This window comes from Choloepus didactylus, chromosome 7 (genome assembly GCF_015220235.1).
Source record: "Choloepus didactylus isolate mChoDid1 chromosome 7, mChoDid1.pri, whole genome shotgun sequence".
In the NCBI taxonomy this organism is placed as follows: Eukaryota; Metazoa; Chordata; class Mammalia; order Pilosa; family Megalonychidae; genus Choloepus; species Choloepus didactylus.
The window spans coordinates 127,103,416-127,130,937 of NC_051313.1; the positions used below are offsets into that span (position 1 = coordinate 127,103,416).

Sequence of the window (27,522 nt, forward strand, 5' to 3'; positions counted from 1 at the left end):
TTCATTTTTCTGAGCGGTTTTGTCAGTGTTGTTCAGGATGTCTGGGCGCGGTAAGGGCGGCAAGGGCTTGGGAAAAGGCGGTGCCAAGCGACACCGCAAAGTGTTGCGTGATAACATCCAGGGCATCACCAAGCCTGCTATTCGGCGTTTGGCTCGGCGTGGCGGCGTGAAGCGTATTTCTGGTCTCATCTACGAAGAGACCCGAGGTGTACTGAAGGTGTTTTTGGAAAATGTGATCCGTGATGCTGTTACTTACACCGAGCATGCTAAGCGGAAGACAGTCACTGCTATGGACGTCGTGTACGCGCTCAAGCGCCAGGGCCGCACCCTTTATGGCTTCGGCGGTTAAACTCTAATCCATCAGTTCTAATACTTGAATTTTCCAACCAAAGGTCCTTTTCAGGGCCGCCCACAATTTCGCGTAAAAGGGCTTGGTAGCATTTGTACTTATTTTGCGTCTGTCTGTTGACGGTTTGCATCGTTAGCTTTAATTTGGGTTACTACAATGTATTCTTAATTACGGGTTCATTTTAGGTTTAGTGGTAACTAAGTTTTTGCGGTTGGTAGTACTGCAAATTAGGGTTTTGTTTTAATCGCTTTAAGGTGGTGCTAAAGGACTTGAGGCTTGGTTGCCCTACTGGAAACTAGTTTTGGTTCTCGTATTTTGAGATAGATTACGGTAATGCATGGTATCTGAGTCTGGTGCTTAAATGGCGCAGGGGAGTGGCTGGGCTATCCCCCACTAACTCCTAGCTTTCGATATCAGTTCTTAAAGTGGCGGAGAGAGCGGGCAACAAAGCCCAAGGCCGGTCGGCAGGCAAAGAAGGCCTCAAGCAAAGGCGGATTTGAGTCGGTTACATCATTCCTCGGGTCGGTAAGGCGGGCTTGGATCCAGGCTGCGGTAAACTACCGCTCTTTCCTATGGTCTTGATTTTTCGTGTGCAAGAAGCCATGGGCAAATTAAAATGCACACACATGGAGAGCTGGCAAGTATTGTTCGGCATAAAGGAGAGCTAAAAAGTGTATTTTGGCTGTTTATTATGAAGACTTTAAAGCAGAAAGGTAGATACGAATGTTCCTAAATAAAAAACTTTAAACTTCAGCTAAATTTAACAATTTTTAACAAACGGACATAGCATTTTTTCTGGAGTACATGGTAACATCAGAGATTTCACCCGAAATTAGTAACTATATAAAAAGGAACATCCCACATACAAGTAACTAAACGAAATTCTTTAGCATCCAGTCCACATTAAAAATTGTCTCAAATGATTTTGAGCTGGTTTGTTCAAAAGACGATCCATTCATGCCTTTGGTGCTGTCTTAATTTCTTAATCTGGAACACCCTGTTCCCCCATCTCCCTCTTTTTAACCTTTATTTGTCAGAAATTAGCCAGGTCAGTATTTTATGAATGGCCCCCTTCTGGATTGGTTTGCTTGCTTTTTTTTCAACCTTCATTTTTATCTGGATAATTTATTTTTAATATTTGTATTTAATAAATTGATAGTCTGAGGAATTAAGAATTAGCACTTAGGATGACTGAATCATTATATAGATGATTTTTTTCTTTTTAGTATATTGTAAAATAGCGAAAAGGAAATACCTGAAATTACTGGAACTCACTGAACTATAAACCAGATGTCTGAACTCCGCTAACAATTGTATAACTATATAACCTTTATTTGTGATTGCAAAAACTCGTGACTGGCCCTGTTTGTACCCTCTTACCATGTTTTACAGCTTGAATCTTATTTATAACTAGAGTTTTATTAATAATCCCTTAATGTTTATTAATGAAGGATCTTGAGTCAACGCAGAACTAACCCACCCCAATTCCTAAACTATCTTACTACATAAAGCTAGATCTAACCAAAATTAGCCTGCCTGACATGTGCAGTAGCTTAAGCTTTTACCTATAAGTGACTTGTACCTCGTTATAATACTAAAAATCATGCCCATCATCATATTAAGGCCAGTATTTTCTTACATATGTTCTGTGACTAAGCATGGAATCAATCTGTGCATTCTCAATAACTAGATCATCTTTATGAAAAAATAGCTTTATTTTGTGCAATTATATTCATTATCCTAAAACCTTCCCATCTTTTTTTTATTTTTTACAAGATTGATTTATTAAGTATACATGTCACAAGGCCTTTTCAGTGCCTGCCTCTTTTGATAATATAAAACTGTCGGAGTTACTGAAGTTCAGGAAGATAGATTTTAGGATAATAGATTATTTGTTCTCCTTCCTTTGTGTAGCAATAAACTCTTTTTGAAACCCCAGAGTCATAGATTGGCTGTTGAGGGCAATAGGCAGAGAACCCCACATTTGATTTGTATCAGTAAGACGTTTTATTGCCATCATGAGGATAATGCAAGACACAAAAATTTTTTTTTTCTTTTTTCTTTTCAGACAGATTTAAAATCACAGAATATCTGTTTACTACAACTGAATTTACTGACCCAATGAAGTATAGTCAACACTGAAATACATGGCATCTTTTTTAAGAAGGGCAAAAATAAAGGGAACATTTTAGATTCTTCTCTAAATTCTTCAGCTATTGCCAATTAAAGACATTGCTGTTATCACAGGCAACACTGGTTAGTCTAACACTGGTCTAATCCATATTTTATTTCTGGAGAAGAGTTTGCTTAGGGTTTATTTGCTGTTTGTCTTAGAGAGAGACCATATCTGAGCAACAGTTTTCAGAGGGTGACTCTTAGGCATTAATTATAATTAGAGTTAACTTTGTCATTACAGAAATAAGGTTCATAAAGGCAAGCCTCAAGATAGAGGGCTTGGCTTAATAAATTGGGAGTCCTTGTTTGAGAGAAAAGTAGGAGTTCCCCAAGTGGGGAAGTTCAATAGTTTCACACTCTTTTCCTTCAGTCCCTCAAGGGACTTTGCAAATAGTTTTTCATTTTCTGCCCAAAATACTCTGAAATGCATCAGGGTATTATGTTAATCTGTACAGAATATCAAGATCTCATTTCCTATTCTAGGTTCCATGTGAAATAAAGCTGAATTAGGCTTTTTAAATAAACTGACCAGGCAGGTTAAATTAGATAGTGTGAAAATTTAAATTTTGGACAAAATAATTTCTCTTTTTTTGCCTTACACAGAAATTAAAGTTTTAAAATACAAACAATATCATCTTTTACCTTCTTTTCTCGTTTACTTTAGTCCTAACTAGATCAGCTTCATTTATATCCTTAATTGAAGTCCAATCTTTTTTTCAGCTTTTTAACAGTTGCTTAATGGAGTGATGTTGCCCCTTGAGTACTTCTAGAGCTGGAGAACTGAGTATGAATCTTAGCTGTCACAGATACTCAAAGTTCCTGGGAGCTACCAGCTTGTAGGCAAACAGAGCATCCCAGAATTTAGAAATAACAGTTAAAGCTCAGGAATAAATGTGACTACTGTATGAGCTTCCAATCTAGGCCCTATTTTTTTTATAAGCATTTTCTAAATGAAGCTATTTTCACAAATAAAAACATTTGACTCATATTGGGGTCATCAACCACAAGCCATAGCAGAAGTTTTGTCCTGTCTCACCTTTACACATTTACCAGGGTTATGTTAATTAACAGGTAGAACATAATTTATATACTTGCCTTGCTTCTTTTTTAAAGTCCCTTTTTGTTGAAGATGAAGCTGTGATCTGTAGCTGACTTCATGCCTTTTTAGAGAAATGTCAGAGCAAAACAGTGTAACTGACAAGGAAATACCGTTTCCTGACATGTAACGTTCTCCTAAGGATTATCAAAACCTTGACCAGCAACATCATATTGTCTAACATCATACACATCAATATGAGGATATAACATGGACAATGAGAATATCATCAAGTTTTTAGGAATTTTATACAACCTCTAAATAAATATATGAATAACATATTGTCCATATACATTTAACTAAAAGAAGCTTAGAAAGTCCTTTTTAATTTTGATAACACTTCCCAAACATTTCCCATGTAATATATTAAACTATTTTTAGCACATCACTTTTACAAGGTGAAAGAACAAATCTTTTGCAACAGTTTGAAATAAAAAGATAGACTTTAGGTTCAATTTTGGGGAGGGCAAAATACCAAAAGTTGTTAGGTTTGACTTGTTTCCTTTAAAAGTGAGAAGACTTGTCTTCTAAAATAAAAGATGATAAAGTCAATATAAATAGTAAGGATATTCTATGACATAGGTATGACATACGCCTCTAGAAAGAATGCTCAGATGGTTAAGAAAAACTTATTTATAACTTCATTAAGAGCAGACCTACAGTCTGCATTATTTTAACAGAGAGAAAACTAACTCCTGTTTTGTGTGAGTACACAGTGTGACATAAAAACTCTTTAAAAATATTATAAACAAGCCTATCAATTTGTTTGGTCAAAGGCAAACAGAATTCATGTTCACAAACCTTCTATAACTTTCCATATCCATTCAGGTCTTGTCTTACTTATTAAAACTAGCCAGTTTACTTTAGTACTAAACCATACTCCCTTAGACAAGCTTACCAAATTTTAGTCAGTATTGGCTATGATAAATAAAATTCACTTCCACAAACTTATACAACTTTCCTTATTCCCCCAGACTTTGTCCTTGAGTTGAGGACGAAAGTACATACCTTTTTTTTTTTTTTTAACAATGCGTATCTTGTAACTTGACAAACCCACATACTTTCAGTTTCCAAAAAGATCTTTGATACTGTCTTTAAGTATCCTTTAAAATATTATTATTTAAAAATAACGTTTTGTCAAAATAATTTCATTAAACACAAAACATAGACATAAACACACAACACACACATACAAATATTTACATAATAAAGATCCTAATAGATATAATTCTAGCTTATTTTACTGGTAAACTTGTATAAATTTAGGGAGAAAATACTAAGAATAAAATGATATTTATTTGGTTTGAAAAGTCATCATAAAGGCAGGAATAGGACCAGACTTTGCCACTGCATATTTTGTGGGTGTATTTGTCTTTTTAGTCTTTCTATTGACTGTTACAAAATATCTCTTCATTGTCGTAATATCCTGAAATTAGGAACTTCAAAAGCATATTGACTAACAAGCTCTGGAAAATATACTACAATTGTTTAATTTGCCCTGAGCATAAATCCAGGAAAATTTTTCCATAGTTCTCAAGGACATTTTCCTTTGCTTACTGAAATTGGGCAATTAGATCTTATTTAATTACCCCTATCCCAAGGCTATTTATGTTTTAATAATGATTTATTGTGGTTACCTTTGCAAAGTTATCATTAGAAGAAAATAATTTTAAATTGGGGAATGCTTGTGGAACAACGCTGGCCTATTTCACATTTCTTCTGTGTCTACCATTTCTAATCTCCAGGCTGGGTAGAAAGAATTCTAAACCAAGTATCCCCATTTTATTGGCACCCACCTCTTCCCCCATAACTTTTTTGCTGGTTTATTCATATTTGGCCAAGATTTAAGAGGTCCTTGGGCAGGGATAGGTGAGACAGAAAGAATGAAGCCTGGTCTGTTGAATTGATTTTAAAAGTTTTAAATGAGGCGTGCTAGGGTTTAAGATTCATAGGTGACCTTAGTTCCTATGCCTTTCATTTAATTTTTCCCATAATTAGATCTAGTTTGCTTAAAATTGGGATCTGGACAATTGGAAATGTCTTTGCCATATCCAAGGTAGACCTCTGCTGCCTTCAGGAAATTCCAGGTGGAGATTTCTTTCTAATATCCATGTTTGTTTACAATAATTACAAATACTAATGTCTTGAACCCTGGTGCTTAGAGGTTTTTCCCCCCTGGGACTCCAGTAGTACTAATTTACATATATATATGATATATGTAATAGATACATAACATGTGTTATGTATAAGCACTTTTTATTTGTAAGCAATTTGACTAGAGTGCTTTTAAGAATTTTTTAATTTGCTTATTATCATATGAAGATATACATTGACTAGACAGACAGACACAAATAGAAAGTTAGACACAAAAAAACTGAAACACAGAAATATACTTTTGAGAGAGACAAATAAAGGATTGAATATGCAGTGTCTCATCCCATTTATGCTCTTTTTTGCAGAACAACTATAAATGACCAAAGCCCCAGCCAGCATAACCTCTCCCTGGTTTGCTTCTGATGGGATAATTAAAAAAAATTTTTTTTAAAAATGCAGTTTTATTGCGATATAGTCACACAACGTACAAACCATCTGAAGTATACAATCACTGGCTCACAATATCATTACATAGTTGTGCATACAATCTCATGATCAATTTTGGAAAATTTCATTGACCCATAGTATTGGTGTAGTACGTTTGTTACTGTTGATGAAAGAGTATTAAAATATTACTGTTAACTATAGTCTATAGTTTACAATAGGTACATTCTTACCATATACCCCTCTATTATTGACTCCTTGTCATAGTTTCATACATTTGTTGTAGTTCATGAAAGAACTTTTTTATATTTGTACAGTTAATCACAGATGTCCACCTCACGATTCGCTTCGTTATACCTTCCCATGTTTTAACCTCCAACTTTCCTTCTCACTTTCATTATTATAGCCCTCTTACTGCCCTCTCATTGCCAGGTTCCGGTTTTGCTCTCCTGTTCTTTACAGCAGCCAGAGGGATTGTAATGAAATGTAAATCAGATGATGTCACTCATCTGCTGAAAATCTTCCAATGACTCTCATTTCACTCCAAGTAAAAGCTAGTGGTCAGTGGTCCACAAGGCGTGGTCTCTGAAACCTTGTTACCTCTTCAGCTTCAGATTCCATACTTTTCCTCTCTTTCCTAGCCCAGCTCCACTGGCCCTTGAATTTCTCCCAATAGGCAAAGCATACATCTCTCAGAGATTACGCACTGACCACTGACACTCTGACCGTCCCCTCTGCGTGGGCCACTGGGTTTCCACATCCATGGGTGTTGTTCTTCCACCTCTTTGTATTCAGATCCTCTTAGTGAGGTACTCCTGACCACACTGTTTAACATTGCAACATTTCTCTATTTTCCTCGGTTGATGTTTGCTTTGTTGGCTGCCTTCCTTCCTTCATTCTTTCATTCATTTATATCCATAAGGTGATTTGCTAGAATATAATAAAATATTAAGTAAAATTTTCATTGTGTGGATTACTTAATTCTATGACTGGAAGTGTAGACTACTTATAATAATAGAATATAAATGCTTGAAACATGTAGAAGTGAGAAGTAGATACAATCTTAGGGAAAATAGGCAAAGAAATCTTTTCTAATCCAGCCAGTTCCACTGATTGACTGAGGTGGCTTAGAGTTTAAATTTTGAAATGAAGGGATTTTAACAAATCAGTGGTTCCCACATGCTTATCTGTGGATAGTATTAGTCTGTGCCAAAGTTTTCACTAGTCTTTGGTGAAAGAGAAAAATAAGGTCAGGGTAGTACATTTTCCTTAATATTAAAAATTAATTCATGTGGTCTAAAGGACTGTTTCTTATTTTGAGTTTGTGCTTACTACCTTTGAGGTGATAAAGAGGTAGTTCTTTTATGAAATAAGATGAATAGTAGCATTTAAAATTGTTGCCAACCCCATGGCAGTCTTTAGGGTGGGAGATAAGTAGTTTTTCCTGGTCTGAGAAACACCAAAATAAATGATTTCTCCAGTCCCTTCCAGCTTTAAAAGTGTAGCTGATTTTCCGAAGATGATTCTTCATTCTGCTGAGATACAACAATTCATTATGACTTCACTTTTATTCTTTTCTATTACTCAAAATGATTTTTTTTTTTTTAAAAACAAACTCTCTACGTAAACATAGAGCTTTGCATTTCATTCTCAAATCGAGTTGGAATGTTGTCCTCAAGGATATATATTGCTGAAGAAAGGGCTGGACAAGAAACACTGAAATAACAGTGATAACAATCAATGGCAACGACTGAACATGTACTATGTGCCAGACCCTCTTTTAGGCTCTTTAAATGTAAATATTTATTTATGAGTCCAGTGGTATTTTTACTATTATAATTCCCATTTTACAGATGAAATCATCAGTTCTGAAAATTGCTGGCCAGGAACATGAACTCTGCTTTAGCTTTTTGGTAACTAAGAATACAGGAAAAAGTGGATTTGAGTAGGGTGAGTGGTAGGAGGGCAGAGGCATGGGATGCCTGGACAGAATATTACCCTGTTGCAAAGGATTTTTTCCTCTATTTTTCTTCCATTTGCTCAGTCACAATTGATTCTGAGTGATCAAAACAGAAATCAGCCCTCTGTAAGAGGAGATAGGACCAATCTCTACCACTAAATTCATAATACCTTAAATTTTTCTGGCCCTTACCATTACATAGCAATATTTTGGTTAACTTTCTTTTTGATCTTCTGTGAGATCATTAGGGTATTCATTATTCTATAAACAAGAACATGTGCTTAGAGTCATGTGACTTATTGCATGTTTCACAATGAATTCTCGGTCTTTTTTCCATCTACGTCAGAATACTTTTCTCTCATTTCTTAGTTCGGTATTGTATCTTAAAATCAATCCTATTCATATTTGTATCCCAAGGACCTAGCATAATATTTGGCACAGAATTGGTGCTCAATAATTATTTGCTGAATTAATTCTTTTATCTTTCTTGACATAAATAAGACAAGGAGACTTGAAGAGGAAACTGTCTGGGGAAGAAATACCTATTTTTTAGTCACCCCACTGAGAGTTTAGAGAGAGCCAAATAGAGAAATTTCTCTTCAAAGGGAGTTGGTCCTTTCACCCAAAAGAATGAGGGGGTAGTAGCACTTAATATTTAGGCATTAACCTTTATAGTCTTTTTTGCTTTTTTTCTGTGACCATATATACATGCTATATATGCTGTTTGGCAACTTCCTTTTCCTCCATACTTATCCCACAGCATATTTTATTTTTTATTTTTTTTCTATAAAATTATTTTTAATAGCTGCATAGTATTTCATTATGAATGAAACCTATATTTAACCAAACTCCTACCCTTAACCATTTATGGTATTTTCACTGTTTAGCTAAAATAAACAGAGGTGTGGATATTAAAATAGAAATAGAAGGTAGAATCAATAGGACTTCATAGGTTATTACATGTATGTAGAAAGGGAAAGTTATCTACCTTAAGGACTGCATTTCAGAGTTGGATGAATAAGTGGAGGGGGGTGTCATATAATGGGGCCAGTTTTGGTATAAGTTTGGGATGCCTGTGTAGCACTCAAGTGATGATGCGTATAGAAGCCTAAACACCATACTATTTAAACATTTTTATCCTGAGGTTATTTTTCTCTAGGCCTTTTCAATTTCATAACTGATTCTCTAATGCAGGCCCACAGACAAACCCACAGAACACAGACACATGCCCACAACTAGTATACATATGCACACACTTCTGAGGGTAGATGGGAGATGGTGACTTGTCTTTGGTCCATTTTAGAAATTATTTACTATAGTAATGACAAATAGGGAGGTAGCAGCTACTTGAATCAGAGCCTAAAGATGATGTTCTTCTAAGTTGGGAGGGTGGTAGTAGTGGTGGTGGTGGGTTCTTCAGCTTTTTAGACACAGGAGTTTACCCCAGTTTCCTTAGAAGTAATTAGGGTCTCAGGGATGGAGCAGATTCACACCAGCTTGACCCTCATCAGGCAGCTAGTTTTTTACGTTCCAACTAAAGAACATACTTATGAAGTTATGAGAGGGGCCTGTCCAAAAAACATTACTGATTTGGAGGTATATGAAGGAAACCTAGTGTCTTAGTTTCCTGACTGCTACGACAAACACCACACGATGGGTTGGCTTAAACAACAGGAATTTACTATCTCACAATTCCAGAGGTTGGGTTAGCATTCTGGTGGGCTGCTAATCCTTGGGGTTCTTTGGCTTCCTGGCACATGGTGATGTCTTCTCCTTTCTCTTCTGGGTTCCAGCTGACTTCTGCTCCTCCCTGTGGCCTTCTCTTTAGGAGGCCTTCAGTAAAGGAATTAATACCCATTGTGATAAAGTTGCTAAATCTTGATTAAAATAACATTTTCAAAATGCCCCATATACAAGCTCATACCCACAGGAATGGGATTAATTTAAGAATGTGTGTGTGCTTTTTTTTTTTCCCGAGGTACGTAATTCAATCTGGCACACCCAGTAAAAAATGGAAGGAAAATAGATGCAGCATGGTTGGGCAAAGGGAGCAGGCAGCATGGAGAGAAAAGGGAATGGAAAATTTTACTAAGGAACTCTTCTGTGAGTTTCCAGGGCTCCTTCCTTTTAGCCCAACATATCTATTAAGTGAGAGGTACTTCTAGTTCTAGTAATGGCATGGGAAGTTCCCCAGAAAATATGACTTGTATTGCTTGAATTGTCAAGCAAAGACAGGGAAAGACTCTTGTCACAGGAACTAGGCTATTTTAGGAGATGTTCTAAAGAGGGTTTTGGACTGTAAGAATTAAAGTATTATTCACACTGACAAACAAGGAACCTAAATTAGCATCAATTGCTAGAAGGTTTTGCCTCTTCCTACTTCAAGGTTACAGGGCTCTGGGCTAATGTGGACAAGACCAAGGGGACATTCTCTATTGACTCAACCTGAGGCTTTAGCCACAGTTAACATTTTTGGGGACTTCCTTTGTCCAGGCACTGTTCTAACTGCTTTAGCTGTATTCCTTTATTAAACATCCCAACAATGCCTTTCAGTAGTTATTAATTTTTATTCCTAATTTAGAGATAAGGAAATGCTCATGGAGGGTTAAGTAATTGTCCAAGTTCACGATTTTAATATAAGCAATCAGGGCTGTATCATGTCCTGGGAGAGTTCCCCCTTAACTATGCTCATTCTTTTCATGAATATGTTGTTTTAAAATGTATTTCCAGTCAGCTTTTGGAGAGCAAGAAGTAAATGCTGTAATTATGTGTATGGTTTAGGGAATTTTCTCCATTAGCCTCCTTACAAATTTGGATCACAATGTTTACAGTAATCTGCTACATAGGCATTTGTTGGTAAAGACATCTAGCTAATAAGTAGAAAATGATTTTTTGACTTCAGGTTTAACACTGCCAACTCCTCTCCACACGACGATGCCTAGAAAAGTTAAACTTGCTTCCAAGTTTTTTTCTTTTTTTGACAAAACTTTTCCTGGTGTAAGGATGTTGCCGTGTCTCAAAGAATATGTCTATTTCCTAGGACTAGTTTACTTTTCTCTTATTCCAATGCTCTACTTCCCCTCTGGGCCTAAATTCACTATCCCTATGACTGCAACTATCTTCCTCTTTGAGAAATAGTTTCAATATGGGAGTGGTGTGGGGTACATGGAAGGAACAGTCTTTAGAATCAGAGATGTGCTTAGTTTTATTATTTGCCTGTAAAGGCAAGAGACTCAACATTAATTCCTGAGGTCATTCACCTGTAAAGGTGACTCTCCATCTCACAAGTGATTGTAGGATAAAATCAAATGACAATGCATGCTAAAGGGAGCCACACAAATATTCTTTTGTTGCTTGTCTCAAACTGAAAGTGAATTCTCTGGGAAAGAAATAGACAATGCCATTCTAAGATATAGAGGTTTTGAGAACTTTGGTAGTCCCTGGAGCCTAAGAGGGAAGAGGGGAGGCAGGTGTCCGTCTCTGCACACACTCCGCCTTCCCCGCCTCGCCACAGAAATCACGTTGTTGAATGACATAGCACTGGAGACTTGCACTTCTCCCTTCAACTTCATTTATTCCTGACATGTCTGCATGATCAGTTGGGTGGACAATCCTAGTGGACAATGAGTTTCCTGACCTCGTCAAGAGGTATCTAGCCAAAATGAATAATCCAGAAATGATTATCTGGTACCTAACATTCCTGAAAATAGGATTTGGAACAAGAGTAGCAGGGATTTACCGAGAGAAGGGCTATTATTTGCTCCTTCAAGCTCAAACCGCAGTTCACAAACCGAGAGCGAGCGAGAATCGTTTTGTCGAAATCTCCAACCCATCCTGTTTAAAACCACTCAACAGGATATAAGGTTCTACATTCACTCCTGGTCAACAGAGGATAAAACCGAGAAACTGAAAGCCCGGAAAACAAGAACTTGTGGGGGTGGAGAATTCTAGCCACAGCCTTTTAAATGACATAGTGGGTGGCTCTTAAAAGAGCCTTTAGGATTAAGTATAGAGGCTTACTTGGCAAATTTATTTGGAGCTGGTATACTTAGTGACGGCCTTGGTGCCCTCGGACACGGCGTGCTTGGCTAGCTCCCCGGGCAACAGCAGCCGCACGGCTGTCTGAATCTCCCTGGATGTGATGGTCGACCGCTTATTATAATGCGCCAGGCGCGATGCCTCGCCGGCGATGCGCTCGAAGATGTCGTTGACAAACGAATTCATAATGCCCATGGCCTTGGATGAGATGCCGGTATCTGGATGGACCTGCTTTAGTACCTTGTATACATAGACCGAGTAGCTCTCCTTGCGGCTTCGCTTGCGCTTTTTGCCATCCTTCTTCTGCGCCTTGGTCACCGCCTTCTTGGAGCCCTTTTTAGGGGCCGGGGCCGATTTAGCTGGTTCTGGCATTGCAAAATTGGAGCACTTTCTTAAAAAAGAAAATGGAGTGTACCTCAGTACAAATTACCGGTTATTTGTTAGGTGTATATGTAAAGCAGACCTTGCAGAGTTACTATTTCTGATTGGTCGTTGTGCATCTGAACCTCTGATAGGATACTTTTTTTATTCCAAACCCTCATTGGTCAGCCTTGAATAATTTGACCTTTCAACGACAGACGTTTATGTAAATTAGCTTTTTTTTTTTAAACCTGCTTCTTGATTGGCTACAATTTGTGTTCCGCCAACAGTACAGGGTAATTTACAAAACCACTGCAGAGTATAATTGTGTAGCTTCTTGCATTTGCGAGAACTGTTTTACTTTTTTGACTTCCACTGCCTTTCACTATGTCAGGACGTGGAAAGCAGGGCGGTAAGGCTCGAGCCAAGGCCAAAACTCGCTCTTCTCGAGCCGGTCTCCAGTTCCCCGTGGGTCGAGTGCATCGGCTCCTCCGCAAGGGCAACTATGCCGAGCGGGTCGGAGCCGGCGCGCCGGTTTACTTGGCAGCGGTGCTGGAGTACCTGACCGCCGAGATTCTGGAACTGGCGGGTAACGCTGCCCGCGACAACAAGAAGACACGTATCATTCCGCGCCACCTGCAGCTGGCCATCCGCAACGACGAGGAGCTAAATAAGCTACTGGGCAAGGTCACCATCGCGCAGGGTGGCGTCCTGCCTAACATTCAGGCGGTACTGCTGCCCAAGAAGACTGAGAGCCACCACAAGGCCAAGGGCAAGTGAAGCAAAAAAGATCAGTGCGTTCAGCTATTTTACCCAAAGGCTCTTTTCAGAGCCATTCACGTTTTCACAGAGGAAGCTTGTAACTCCCGTTTTAAAGTGTCGTTTCTTAAAATGTTTTTACAGCCCTCACCTACGAACTGTTGTATTACTCACTGCAAGTGGCTTTTTCTAGGCTATATATGAAGGCTATTAAAGTGACCCTAAGTACTATGCTTGAATGTGGGCGAATAAGATGGGTGGTCCACGAGAAAATTAGATGTCGCAAATGCGGGCTTTGGTAGTTAGGAGGAAACTTTCGGTAGGGGGAAACAAGTTTTGGGGACATTTACAAAAGGTTTTTTTTTTTCCTCTTAAGCTGACAGATCTATGTTCCTTTATTGTGCTAAGTGTTTCTCTAAAAAGAAGCAAAACAAACCAATTCTCGCACAAAACATTCAAGCAGTGGAAAGGATGAGTGGGCGGTGAGGCGGTATTGCCAAGGACCCAATGAAATGAAAGGTGATAAAACAGTTGGCAAATAAAATATCAGCGCGGGCTTTTCAAATTCTAGCTAAAGTGAGATCCTACTTCGGCCAACACAAAGGCGGCAATTAACATTTGTTGCGTCACGTTGAATGCCCGGACTAGGCGATTTTACTCTCGATTTTCCCAGGTACTCCACCCAGAAACCCTGCCACATAGGTCAAAGGCTTTATAGAGTGGATGCACGAAGTTCAGACGGTTAGTGGATTACCTCAGGAAAGCTAACTGTGTGAGAGAAGAAAAACAAAATGCAAATACATGAATTCTCAAGGCCTGATTCACGGAGTATCAGGTCCCACCGCAGACTTGCTGAGTCAGAATCACCATCTTTCCAATATCCCCAAGTGGCTCGTTAGAGACATCAGAAATTTAAAAGCGCGGAACCAGGATGTTAGACAAGTAACTTTCATGAATCGCAGACTGTAACAAAAGACAGAAGGGATAGGACGGTGGAGTAATTCCTCTAATCAGAATGCTTACTAATTCACCAATCACTCCTTTCACTCCTCAGCCAATGGTTTTACTGCGCGGGACTTTTGAAAAGTCTCAAGGCCAATCAGAATGTTTCTGGGTGTATATAATGCCAACTTCTTTGCTCTTTGGTGCCAAGTATTACTGTGCGGCCGAACTCTACAATGGCTCGTACAAAGCAAACTGCTCGCAAATCTACCGGCGGAAAGGCGCCGCGCAAACAACTGGCCACCAAGGCGGCCCGCAAGAGCGCGCCGGCCACCGGCGGCGTGAAGAAGCCGCACCGCTACCGTCCCGGCACCGTGGCGCTGCGCGAGATCCGCCGCTACCAGAAGTCTACCGAGCTGCTGATTCGCAAGCTGCCGTTCCAGCGGCTCGTACGCGAGATCGCCCAGGACTTCAAGACCGATCTCCGCTTTCAGAGCTCAGCGGTGATGGCGCTGCAGGAGGCCTGTGAAGCTTACCTTGTGGGGTTGTTCGAGGATACTAACCTGTGTGCCATCCACGCTAAGCGCGTCACCATCATGCCCAAGGATATTCAGCTCGCTCGCCGCATCCGCGGGGAGAGGGCGTAAGTGATTTTTCAGAGAGTAGCTGTTTGAAACCCAAAGGCTCTTTTCAGAGCCAACCACTTTTTTTCACTCAAAGGTGGCGGTAATACGTTAAATTGAAGACTACACTATCTGTCGGGCAAGGTTTAAAGGGGACAAAGCTGTAAATACAATCTGAGTAGGCGACGGGGAGGTTTCTTGGGTCTTGTAAGTCTGTCAGACAAAGAAATAATAGCTATAAATGAAGGTAGTGAAATGTCTTTTCATTTTTCCCTGCGCCCTTAACACCATCTCCCCACAATCGTTGACATCTATGAATTGTTATTGCAAAGGTGAAGGTTTTTGATTTCTCAGTCCTATACAACTGCTAGGGGTAACGTTATGCCAATGGTGCACTTCAGAAGGTGAGGACGATAGTAATAGAAGTCGGGGAAATTAAAGCAAGCAGAGATCCCTTACTCTGCCTCCTAGCCAAGAAAACGAAATCTCTGAATATGATTAACATCCTGGAAATAATCCCACTTATTTGAAGGGATTGGAAAATTAAGTCAATTTAAGGAAAATAACTACATCTCAGGTAATGAGAAAAGAAGACAAGACAAATGTAGTTTAATTAATGATGGAAAAGATTAAATACATAGAAAATTTTCTATTGATGGATATGTAAGCATTAGGTTATCATAGGTAGAGAAAACGGGGAGGAGGTGAGCAAAGTTACAAAAAAATGAAATTTCTACAATAGAAAGTTTTTTTTTTTAATGAAGGTAAAAGTTAAAAAGGTAACTCTGAGGTGTTAATAGTGGTTGTTAGTATGAGCATATGTTATGAGAAGCTACAAACTCCAGGCCATTCTCCCTTGAACCTAAGGCAGTGGGGAGCCAAGGGCCAGAATGACCACAATTCAGGAATTGGACCCTGGAGAAACCAGTGCTAGGAAACTAATTAGGAAGCAATGGAGTCATCCTAGGTAAGAGGGAAGGAGAAAATTTGGGAAGGGAGAGAATGTCAGTCACCAATAATTTTTTGGAAATCAATCAGTGTCAGAATGAATATGGGTGACAGCAATTGTCTAAACCTCCAGATTATGACATGAATTCAAATTGCCTCCTTCAGTTAAAAGGAGCCAGGAACTTACTAAGTATAGGTAAGAAAGTAGTGACTCAGGCTGGTCATAAAAATTTCTTTTGGCTGGTTTCTATGACTATGACAGCAGCTAGAAATAATGAAAATCCCCTCATACCTTCCATGCTAAGACATTTTCAGTCTTCTTTACCTACCCTAAAATGTTCATTTTAACCTGATGTAAATGCAACAAAAATTTGGGAGATGGAGAAAGAAGGCCCTTATGACATAAAAATTTTGACTCCTTTGAAAACTAGTGCCCATCCAAACAAAGAAATGTGATATAAATTTACATAAATGAGAGTAAAGCTGTAGATCATGTCTAAATGCTTTTGTTAGATCCAAAATGGCTTGTGTATTGGATACCTCACAATGGACATAAAATAGAAATAGATGAATTCTCCTTTCTCAAGAGGCCTGACAAGGAAATAGAGAACTCGACTCCTTTTCCAGTTGATAAAATGGATGGGGAGCAGTGTAAAGAGAATAAGACTAGGAATCAATGAGACTAGGTTTGTGTTTGACATTGCAATTCTGGTCACTTCATTTAAGTCACAAATTTCATAACTGTAAAATAAGCATCTTATGAATACCTCATGCAAATACTTTATAGTGAATGAGGCCCAAGTTGGGCAGTCATAGTTCTTTATAAATCTTAAGGAACTTTTGACCACTCATTAAAATTCTGCATTCCTGTATAAATTCTCTTATTCCTCATGACTTCATAAAAACGTCTCTCATTCTGGGTAGACCTTCCCAGGTCTCTTTCTCATTCCATGAGTCAAACTCTTATTTTGAAAAAGTATCTTGAGCAACTACTTTACCTTCTCCCATTTTTCCAGATCTGGGAGAGGATTTGGGGTTTTTCTATAGAAAGAAGAAATCTGTGGTACAGGAAAAATTGAATTGCTACTTGGAAGAGCTAGAGAAAAAGCGTTCCTGTTTTTAGGAAGTTTAAATTAATTGCAAAATTGTATAAGTTATTAACCATATAAGTTATTGGAGACTTATAAACAAAGAAATAAGGTGCATAGGCATTTCAATGATGAGAAATCTGGAAGGCTGTCCCACTGGGTATTTGCTCAGGAGTTCATGACTCATTTTGTGCTGTGGGCTCTGAATTGTGTGTTGAAATCTATAAATATCTTCTCAAAACAATGTTTTTAATACTCAAAGTACATAGGAGTGGAAAAGTAGCAATATAACTAAACATTACTAAAAGTAGCACATAAGATCCAGCAGCAGATGTATTAATGAAGTCAGTTTAAAGAATAAATGATAAGTGTAAATTATATTTACAGATACCTGTAATAACTATGAATTCATATGTAATTGAATTAGTGAAAAAGTCACAGGTACTGCTAAATCCATTGTGTTTAGGTGTCTACAGTCATAATGAAAGGAAATGCTAAATTGCATTTAGTTTGGGAAAATAAAGAACCCCGACTGTCAGATTTTGCAAGTTAAATTAAGTGAGGTTTCTCCAAATCCAAAACAAAAACCCCAAACAACACCCCCCACCAAAAAAACCTAACAAAAAACAGCTGAGGATAAAATGAAAATGGTGAAAAATATAGGCCAACCCATCTTCCTAAAGCCTACTTTTTTTGTCACAATAACATCTTCGGGTACTCTGTCATCAACCACGGTTCTCTCTAAAGTTTTTGTTTTGTTTTTCTCTGCCTACTCCTTGCTTATTCCACCAAAAGAACCTGGACATCCAATTATGTCTCCGGAGGGACTCAGCAATCTATGGGGAAAGAATCTAGAGAAGGGGGGAGATTACATTAAACTGACCAAGTTGCATTTTATATGGTTTAGTGTGGAATCATGAAATAATCAGAATGACTACAGCGTGAATCGCCCCTGAGAGGGTTTCTTTGATTTCGGGGAAAAAAATCCAAACTTTTCCATTGATTCACAGCCGAAGTGAATTTTAATGTCTAAATCTCTAATTGGTGCAGTATTGCCTCAGGAATCCATTCCTCAAGGTGACGCATTTAGATTGGTTGACTTTCAAGAGCCTGCAAACCAATAGGAAAGGAGATTTTACGAAACGTTTTAACTACCATCATGGCCCCCACCTCAGACTGATTTGAACAGAACCGCATTCTTTTTGATCCAGTGTATCTAGGCGCGGGAGACAAGGGAGGGAATGCCCACGCCCAGCGCTCTTTTCCAGCTGGTCTGCAATTTCTTGTGGGGCGAGTGCACCGTCTGCTCCGCGCAGGGCTGCTGTGCCGAACATCTGGGGGCCGACGTCCGGATGTATCCGGAGGCGGTGCTTTAGTACCTGGTAGTCAGAGCCTCGGCTTGGCTGGCAACGCGTTTGACGAGACTCGCATCATCTCACCCACCTACATACAGCTGGCCATCCGCGACAGCGAGCGGAAGTTACTGGGCCGGGTAACACCCTGCCCAAGACTTAAAGGCTATCATGGGCAAATGAGCAGTTTCGTAGGCCAAAGGTTCTTTGCAGAACCAAACTGTCGTTTACAGGAATTGTAAGACCCTGTCTACATATTATGCATTCTTTGCAACGTGCACGGTCAGGGGCGTTACAGAATGGCCAATCACATCAGGGCGGCAGTTTCAAGAAAATCAAGGGGGCTAGAAATATTAACATGGCTTGTGTTATTCAGCTCTTCCGCTTGAGCTCTATGGGTGGCTCTGAAAAGAGCCTTTGAGAATTTCAAAGCAGGGGCCTCCACAGCTACTTCTTTTTGGGAGCCGCCTTCTTTGCCTTCGTAGTTTTCGGTTTCGCCGATTTAGGCTTGGCTGCCTTGGGCTTAGGAGCTTTGACCTTTCCTGGGCTCTTGGCCGCCTTCTTGGGCTTCGTTGCTTTTGCCTTTTTCGGACTCTTAGCCACTTTTTTGGTACCGGCAGCTGCTGCTGGCTTCTTTGTCTTCTTTGGAGTCTTCTTGACGCTCTTTTTCGGGGTGGCCGCCCCCGTCGCCTTCTTGGGCTTTTTGGCTGTCCCAGCTGGTTTCTTGGGCTTGGCTGCACCGGTCTTCTTAGCCTTTGGCTTAGCTTCTCCAGGGACCGCCTTCTTGTTGAGCTTGAAGGAGCCAGAAGCACCCGTGCCCTTGGTCTGCACCAAGGTGCCCTTGCTCACCAGGCTCTTGAGAGCCAACTTGATGCGGCTATTATTTTTCTCCACGTCGTATCCGGCGGCAGCTAACGCCTTCTTGAGTGCGGCCAGTGACACGCCGCTGCGCTCTTTAGAGGCAGCTACTGCCTTGGTGATGAGCTCGGACACCGGGGGCCCGGATGCCTTGCGCTTTCCAGCGGCTGTCCCTGTTTTCTTCGCCTTTTTCTTTGCAGGTGTTTTCTCCACAGGTGCGGGAGCAGCAGGAGCAACTGGAGCAGACTCCGACATCTTTTTATTTTGCCAGAAAAACCAGAGTAAATACAAACTGTGAGAATGGCGTGTCCCGGGCGCCAGAGACTGGCGGTTTATATAGAGAGAAGCTGAATGATGATTGGTTGCCTGCTTGGCTTGCCGCGTTGCTGGAGTACAGCTCGAAAGCTCGGTCGTGTGGCTGTGTTTCTTTCCCCTCAAAAAAGTAGAAAAACATAAGAAATTTGGGTGTGAAATAATAAGGAATTTGCGGGAAACTGATCCAGGAGGTCTCAGGCTTCATTCCTGCCGTATTTGCTTTACCCAGATTCAAAACCGGCACCCTGAAATTTTGCTGATTCCCCCATCTCGCTTCAAAACTTCTATCAAATTGAGACAACTTTTAGGTTTTCTTTAAAAAGAGCATTTCTTCCCGTTCCCTTTGCAAATCTTTCTTCCGGGACATTGTTCTGCACATTCTTCTCTTCTCCACTATATATAAATAAACTCATTTTCGCTCAAACGAATCGGAAAAATCGGTTTCTTCACAGGAGCAATAGCACAGGCTCTTCAGCGAATTGTTTGCACCAGGATTCATGAATTGGCACTGAGATAGAAAGTTCTACTTACAAGAGAAATAATTATTTTAGAAAAGGTAGATTAAAAAAAGTATTAGAGTGAATAGTGTGTAAGCTGGGTTTGATTCTAGTATTTGGGTGATTTAAACATAGGGAAGATGGGGACACTACTGCTCCTTAGGTTTCCTCGATGAACAGTCTAAATAAGATCACCTGTCTCCTCTAAAAAATTCAATATCATAGATCATCAGACCTGGAATAGGCATTAGATGTCTGGGTTTACATCATCCTACCAGCTGTGAGTTTAGGAGCAGTGTTGATGAATTGTGATTATGTCACATCTCTTTAAAATTGTGACTCATTTATTGATACCCTGATCATAAGTTTTTTTCTAGAATATTTAGTATAGAATTTGATACATACTTACTACATTTCAAAATGATACTTGAAATATAGATTTGACTTTTTTTTCAATATTGGATGTATGGTCATAGATACATTATAAGCATTATATAGGCCCTTTCCGTTTTGGGAATACAGCTTTATACTTCTTAGACTGGAGGATTAGAAAGAACAAAAAAAATTCTCAGGTAAGTCAGCATAGATTTTCATAGTTCCCACTGAGCTTTTTACTAACAAACATTAACTTGCCTGTCACAACCTAAATTAATTGGCTCAACGTGTCCATCTAAGAGAACAAGTTGAATAAACATTTCACAGGAACAATCAGTGATTTTACCACTTCATTTCTTTTAGTTTGCAACACCACAGAGATGGAAGAATTAGATAAGTTTTGTGATAATAAGCACAAAATTAATACTCTCCGCCAAATGATCAGATGCTAAAATTAAACCCAATGTTTGTTAAAATAAACAAAAAAAGAGTTCATTTCCTAATAGATGCTCCTATTTCCAATTCTAGTAATTCTGGCCTACATTCAATGGTAATTTGAAGATTTTCTCATATAAACCCAAAATATAATCAACTTTAAAGGTGTCATTTATCCACACTTAATTAATTCTATAAAAATCACTTGGCTTGGCTTTTTTTATTTTTTTATTTTTTAAATTTTATAATCATTTATTGGCTGGCACAGACTGTAACAAAGTCTCTGGGAAATGAAACCATGTCATATGCCCCCCAAACCACAAATACTGCCTAGAAAGGAAGTAAGCTTATAGGATTGGATCTGCAGCACTTTAATCCCCCCTACTCTGAAAGCATTTTATCCATGTCTAGAGGAAGAAGCTTGTCATCATCGACAGAATCACTGTCAATAGTAATGGTTATAAGCATTATATAGGCCCTTTCACTTTTGGGAATACAGCTTTATACTTCTTAGACTGAAAGATAGAATTAAAATTCATAGTATCAGTTTTTGAATAGTTGTTGGAATTGTTCACCAAGTTGCATATATGTATTCTATTGAATATGGGTATAACATTCTTTCTACAGGTATCACCATTTCATTGCTACGCAGCTCTTACTGCTTCCTATGGCTACTTAGGTTGCAAATAAGTGAGAAGACATAGGGCCCAAGTACCATTTCCTTCATTGTTTGTAGGTAATTTTATCCTTTCCACAGGGCAACAATGGAGACTTGCTTTCATCCTGCAAAGTTATCCAGAAGATTGTAGAAGGAGGAGCAGTACTGTGCTGCATATAGATACTGTTATTTCTTGGGACCAAGGCACTTATCTTTGCTCTAACTGTAACATGGGTAAGGTTCCTGAAAGCTGGGTCACTCCATGGGAGTGTAAACTTGAGGTTCTGAAAAGTTTTATTTGTTCCTTTGATAGCCTACAAAGAAGCTGTGTTTGTTACCTTTGAATCCTAAAACAGTAGATTATCCACTAGACTAATGCTTGAATGATTTATCTTATAGATGTATGAAATTACTAAGAAAAACAAGTTTGATAAGGAATGGATACCTAACTTATGACTTCATATTCTCTCAATATTTTGGTGTTAAGCCCCATCTCACTATAGCAAATGCCTGTGAGAGGTCTAGGTAGTGCCCATCAGGTCATTCCACAGAGACTGTGCTTTAGCCTTCCAAAATTCTGTGAATTCCAAAGGTTTAAGGAGAAAAGTGACTATAAATACCAAATACCAAAAAGGGTAAAGAAACAAATAAGGACTATAGAGCAGATAGAACATTGTGTTAGGATAAATGTGTGGAGAAGGGCCCTGAGAAATCAGATTTATTTTAACAACTTAGATGGCCTCACTTCAGGATATTCTCCCACTGGAAACTCCTCTCCAAGCACAACTGTGCTATTAAATTTATTTCCCAAACACAGTATGGCTCTTTCAAACTTCCAATTTTCCTTTTTACATGTCCTTCTATTTGTAATAGCTGATACATACCGAAGTTGGCTAATTTCTATTATACTTCAGAAATACTCTAAACCTCACTTCCTATAGTAAGCCTCATTCTCATTCACCCACCACACGACTTTCACCAGTCTGAAGCTTTTCAGGAAAAATCTGCAATAATGCAATCAGATAGAACTTTTTGCAATGATAAAAATTTTCCATATATGCACTGTCTAATCGGTAGCCACTATCCACATGTGGCTGTTGAGCACATAAATGCGGCTAGGGTAATAAGGAAATTAATTGTATTTAATTTTAATTAATTTAAATTTAAATGAATATGTTTTTAGTGGCCAATATAGGGCAGCACATTTTAGAACAAGGTCTCTCAAACTTGAATAAACATACCACTTACCTGTTATAAGTGCAATATCCACGTAGTAGATTTGTAGTTTGGGCTTGAAATTCTGTTAGTCTATGAGACACTAATGCTGCTGGGATATTGCTGGTTCACCGATCCTGACTAAGCTGTGCAATGTCTGACCCCACACCATGGGTTTACTGTTGTAATCCCTCTATTAGACTTTGAGACTTTGAATTGTTTAAAAGAAAGGGTGTGATTGTGTTTTTATCCCTGGTATTTGTACATCATTCTTGCCTTGTAGTAGATCCTAAATTGTTGAATGAATGAATGATTCTCATTTGGTTACTTTTTCAAAAGGGAGAGCATGGGAGATCGCTGTCTCTATTTGCAGATAATTGTTTGGACTGAACTAAATCCCAAATAGACTGACTCCAGGAAATGAATAATTTTCTGACTGCCAATAGGTAAGCACCAGGGAAGAAAAGACTAAAAAAAGAAGGACATACAAGGTACTCATTGTGAATATGTGGAATATGAGTAAATGCTGGATTTTGTCTTGCCCAAACATAGCAACCTAAGATCTGTGTGCAGAAAATTACTTCAATTACTCCTATTATTTGGACAATATTTGGCAGAATTATTAGTGTTACTTTTGTTAATACTATTTATATATTTTTAAAAAGTCCCAATTTGAAAATTAACTTTATCCTGGTATCTCTCTTTTAGAAACAAAGGTAACAAATTATTACCTCCTTTGCACAAATGATGAGATATAAACTATCTGAGAAAACCCACAGACACAGGAAAAGGGGCCACAGAGAGCAGTGACTAGGGACCCAGACAAGGAAACCGGAAGGAATCAGCCACCGAGTCACAATTCTCCGCCCCCTGTCCCTCCTACTAGGCCTAGTAGGAAGTGGCCTAGTGGGAAGTGGCACAGTGCCCGTCGATGCCTTTTCAGTTTCCTACAAGGTCCGCACTATTGGTATATAAGAGGCTAGAGCCCTCTTTTCTTTCACTTACCTGTCGTTGTTGATCTTTGGTCATCATGTCGGGTCGTGGCAAAGGCGGTAAGGGCCTTGGTAAGGGAGGTGCCAAGCGTCACCGCAAAGTATTGCGCGACAATATCCAGGGCATCACTAAGCCTGCTATCCGCCGGCTTGCTCGCCGGGGTGGGGTGAAGCGTATTTCCGGCCTCATCTACGAAGAGACTCGAGGGGTACTGAAGGTGTTTCTGGAGAACGTTATTCGCGATGCCGTCACTTACACTGAGCATGCCAAGCGCAAAACAGTGACTGCTATGGATGTTGTGTACGCGCTCAAGCGCCAGGGCCGCACCCTTTATGGCTTCGGCGGCTAATTTTCTACGTTTTGTCAGCTAACAAAAGGCCCTGAAAGGGCCACCCACGATATCACGGAGAGAGCTGTGAGCTGGCGTATGTTGCAAACTTTTAAGGTTTTGTGGTTGCCGGTTTACAAAGATGAACGTTTTCGCGGTTTTTTTATTTTCTCCAGTGGCCTTCAAGATGGTGCATCTGAAAGAGGTACATAGAAACCAGAGGCAGAGACTTAGCACATTATGAACTGGAACTGCTTAATTCGAGTTGCCCCAATTCAGCAATTCTTTTGGAAGTGTTTTTCTAGTTGTCATGATAATCGCCAGCTTTGCTTCCAGGTAACTTCCAGAATGTTCGCTCGCTAGACCTTGGGCCTTATAGGGAGGTGGAGTTGTGAAACTGGCTCGTAGAGAAATGGTGTGATGCGTATCTGAATAAATGTCTATAGTGTAAGGCGTTTTTAATTTTTGTTGGTTTATTGGACTAGTTTTGCCCTACTCCTGAAATTAAGGTATTGGATGTACTCAACTATCAATATAAGGCTTTCCTTAAACGACCTTTGAGGATGCATCTTCTCACTTCCACATTCTTACCAAGCAGAGAAAGTGGCTTTCTGTGCTCACCATGCCCAGTTTTCAGAGGCAGTAAAGGTTTGTACCTGTTCTGTTATTGGGCAGTAAATCCGTCACTAGTTGTAACCCAGCTTGAACGCTTTAGTCCTTCCTCTACTAGCTTTTTCTCCACAACTTTTTATTTTGCTGTTTTTCAAACCCTACATTCTCAAATTACTAGGTGTTTCCCATTTTACCAAGTTGCCAAGGATTGCATCTATATTTTCAGTTACTCTATGACATGACTGCACCCACCACTCACTGAAAATGTTCTAGCCGCGGTTACCAGGTACCTTCTAATTGCCAAATCAAAAAGGACAACTTTGAGAACTTAATCTTACATCTGATCCTGTGTATATTCCTGCTTTCACTACCTCCTCTCGCCAGGTCTTTTATAACTTCCTTCCTGGCTCATTCTATTTTTCTCCCTAATCTTTTTCAGTTTTCTTTTTTGGGTCCTAATTCTCTGCTTACAGTTCTCAGTGTACTATGTCTTGCAATCTCATTGCTTTATAGATCTTGCGGCATCTCATCCTGGTGAGACATCTAGGCACCCAGAAGAGAAATGACTCAAAACCTTCCAAGCTTTCTGTCTATAGCAACCGCATATCCTTGATGGGACTCGCCTTGCATTCTTCCTTACTCTACAATCAGTCCATTCCATTGCCAGATATCTGAGTGACTTGCAAAACTTTTATCATTCCATCTATGCAAAAATAAAAGAAATAGAAAGCTTTCTTTGGTTCTCCTAACAGCTGCAGGATAAAATCCCATTTCTTGTGCTTTACCTGACTCCTCCCCACCTCCACAACCTCTTCTCCGAACCCCGGCATCATTTGTACAGTTGAATGTACTGAATGATTTGTCATACTTGAAATTCCTTTTGCAACAGGAATCCTTCACATAAGCTTTCTTCTTCCACAAATAACCTTCAACTCCTTTTTCTCCCTCAAGGGTTTCTGCCCAAAGAATCTTACCTGACCAATATCTCCCAGCTAAAATCAGCTAGGATTTCCTGATGCTCCAACAAAGTACACTTCACACATGTAGGTAACCTGACTAGCTTCAGAGCTGTCGCACACTTAAACAATTTTATGATGGTTGTTTTCCTTTCTAGACTATAACCTTGAGGGCTTGGACAGTGTCTTCATGTTGGTTTCCTAAGGAGCTACGAAAATTACATGGCACATATTATTCATCAATAAATGTGCAATGATTGAGTAAATCAGAAGTAAATAAGTTGTATGGGCTGTTAATATACTTGTATACATAACACTTCTCTCTAACAGTGTTTCCCCTCCCCTAGACCTTTCTTCTTTCACCGTTTTCCTTTATAGCACACACAGGATGTTTTCCACAAATGGTACTGAGACAGTTGAACATTCATATGGAAGAAAAAGGAAATTAAAACCTTACGCCAATTCTAGGAGGAGAAAGACCTACATGTGAAAAGCAAAATATAAAGCTTTTAGAAATAGTGTAAGTAAATGTCATTATGACCTTGGGTTAGAGGAGGAATTTTTTAAACAAGGCAAAAAAGAAAAGAACATACATGAAAGATTGGTAAATGTGACTAGAGTAAAGTCATGCAGTTCAGCCTACCTAAGGGAACCATATAAAGGGCAAAAGTCCAAGCCACAAAACTGAAAAAGATGTAAATATAAAACTAACAAAGGGCTAGCATCTACAATATATAAATTGGTAGTCTATAAATCTATATTGATTTAAACTGACTTAAGTAACAAAAAGGAAAAAAAAAAAAGACTTGACCAGGAAATTTTGAGAAAATCCAATGATCAATAAATACTTTAAAACATACACACCAACCTTAGTAATACAGCTAATGCAAATTAAAAAGACAACAAGATGTGTTCATTCACCCAGCATAATGGTAAAAATTAAAAATTTTTGATAATAGCAAGTATTGCTATTGAAGATGTGGAACAACAGGATTTCCCAGTCAGTCTTTGCTGGCTAGAGGGGACATATATTGAAACAATTACTTCAGAAAACAGTTCCAGCATTACCTAATTAATATGTATATTCAGATACCATCACGCAGGATCCATAGACACATGTGGAGACATGTTCAACAATGTTTGTGGCAACATTATATGAAATGGCCAAAAAACTTGAAGAAAATATCCATCACCAGTGGATTGGATAGATTGTAGTGTATTCCTTCTTCATGATACTGTTCAGCAATGCATATGCATAGTAGAAGACTGTCACAGCCCAAGAGGGCCATGCCAGTCCAAAGGCCAAAGAAGACAATGAGCATTTTCTGACACAGGAACTTTTATTCAGGGCTTACTTACAGGGTGAGAAGTCGTGGGGAGATTATGACAGCTCTCTCAGGTCAGAGAGGCATCACATTTGCAGGGAAGACTACGAAGTGATGCAAAAAGGGCAGAAAGCCTTTTATAAGGGTTTAAGACAAAGGCCCTCCTAAGGGTGGGGGGAGCATAGATGCAGGAACAGGTTACTTTGACCTGGGGGGTGGTGCAGGAAGGATTAGAATAACACTTGAACAATTACATTTTGCTCTTTTTGTGAGACTAAGAGCCTCTCACTTCCTGCCTGCTTGCATAAAGTTACATTTTAAGGTCAATTTACCCTTTTTCTCTTTACTAGCTTAGAAAGACAATAGGTTAAACATTTAGCTGCCTAGGTCATGCAGACTGCTGTGCACCAAAGATCTGCAGGCCTGTTTTGCTCAGGCCACGGGTTGCCACAGAGACTCACAAAGATTATCCAGTATGCTTCAATTTATATGGAACTTAATAACAGACAGTGCTAAATAATATATCATGAGAAGTTCATACATAGGTGGTAAGATCATGAAGAACAGTAAGAGAAGAGTTATCACAAAGGTAAAAAAGTTGCTATGTCTATGAAGAGAAAGAGGGTAGAAAACAGGAGAGATGTACAGGGGCTTCAAAGGCACTGAGGTAGTAGCAACATTTGAGTTTTCTCATGAAATGTGTTTGATGGTATTCACTTTATCACCA

The 27,522-nt window shown here is 39.2% G+C and overlaps 4 protein-coding genes across 6 annotated transcripts; 2 read left to right on the top strand and 2 right to left on the bottom strand.

The window, feature by feature from the left end:
• On the top strand, window positions 1-26,896 carry LOC119539110. Its single transcript, XM_037842259.1, has 4 exons — window positions 1-323; window positions 5,785-5,806; window positions 14,429-14,792; window positions 23,606-26,896. The coding sequence occupies exons 1-4, from the start codon at window positions 38-40 to the stop codon at window positions 23,921-23,923; spliced, it is 990 nt and encodes a 329-aa protein (XP_037698187.1). The 5' UTR covers window positions 1-37; the 3' UTR covers window positions 23,924-26,896.
• Window positions 6,996-12,581, bottom strand: LOC119539098 (histone H2B type 1-C/E/F/G/I). 3 transcript variants are annotated; one of them, XR_005217786.1, is made up of 2 exons: window positions 11,858-12,581; window positions 6,996-7,088 (listed from the first exon to the last, which is right to left on the bottom strand). XR_005217786.1 is itself a non-coding variant. In XM_037842248.1 (2 exons), exon 1 carries the CDS (start codon window positions 12,526-12,528, stop codon window positions 12,148-12,150), a length of 381 nt encoding a protein of 126 aa, XP_037698176.1. In that variant the 5' UTR covers window positions 12,529-12,581; the 3' UTR covers window positions 7,679-7,693; window positions 12,139-12,147. The 3 variants fall into 3 exon arrangements, 2 of the variants coding, with proteins under 2 accessions (XP_037698176.1, XP_037698175.1); XM_037842248.1 differs by lacking the exon at window positions 6,996-7,088 and adding an exon at window positions 7,679-7,693 and having other exon boundaries at window positions 12,139-12,581; XM_037842247.1 differs by lacking the exon at window positions 6,996-7,088 and adding an exon at window positions 9,753-9,951 and having other exon boundaries at window positions 12,139-12,581.
• On the top strand, window positions 12,724-13,594 carry LOC119539092 (histone H2A type 1). Its single transcript, XM_037842240.1, has one exon. It carries the CDS (start codon window positions 12,904-12,906, stop codon window positions 13,294-13,296), a length of 393 nt encoding a protein of 130 aa, XP_037698168.1. The 5' UTR covers window positions 12,724-12,903; the 3' UTR covers window positions 13,297-13,594.
• Window positions 17,631-19,404, bottom strand: LOC119539076 (histone H1.3). Its single transcript, XM_037842227.1, has one exon. It carries the CDS (start codon window positions 19,339-19,341, stop codon window positions 18,676-18,678), a length of 666 nt encoding a protein of 221 aa, XP_037698155.1. The 5' UTR covers window positions 19,342-19,404; the 3' UTR covers window positions 17,631-18,675.
• Window positions 26,897-27,522: the final 626 nt, after the last annotated feature.

Bases quoted from the DNA above. Each gene is read 5' to 3' on its own strand.
- LOC119539076 (XM_037842227.1), bottom strand. From the start codon at position 19,341: ATGTCGGAGTCTGCTCCAGTTGCTCCTGCTGCTCCCGCACCTGTGGAG.
- LOC119539098 (XM_037842248.1), bottom strand. From the start codon at position 12,528: ATGCCAGAACCAGCTAAATCGGCCCCGGCCCCTAAAAAGGGCTCCAAG.
- LOC119539110 (XM_037842259.1), top strand. From the start codon at position 38: ATGTCTGGGCGCGGTAAGGGCGGCAAGGGCTTGGGAAAAGGCGGTGCC. The intron at 324-5,784 runs GCACCCTTTATG...TGGTGCTTAGAG, and splicing joins CGCGCTCAAGCGCCAGGGCC to GTTTTTCCCCCCTGGGACTC. The intron at 5,807-14,428 runs GTAGTACTAATT...TTTGGTGCCAAG, and splicing joins TTTTCCCCCCTGGGACTCCA to TATTACTGTGCGGCCGAACT.
- LOC119539092 (XM_037842240.1), top strand. From the start codon at position 12,904: ATGTCAGGACGTGGAAAGCAGGGCGGTAAGGCTCGAGCCAAGGCCAAA.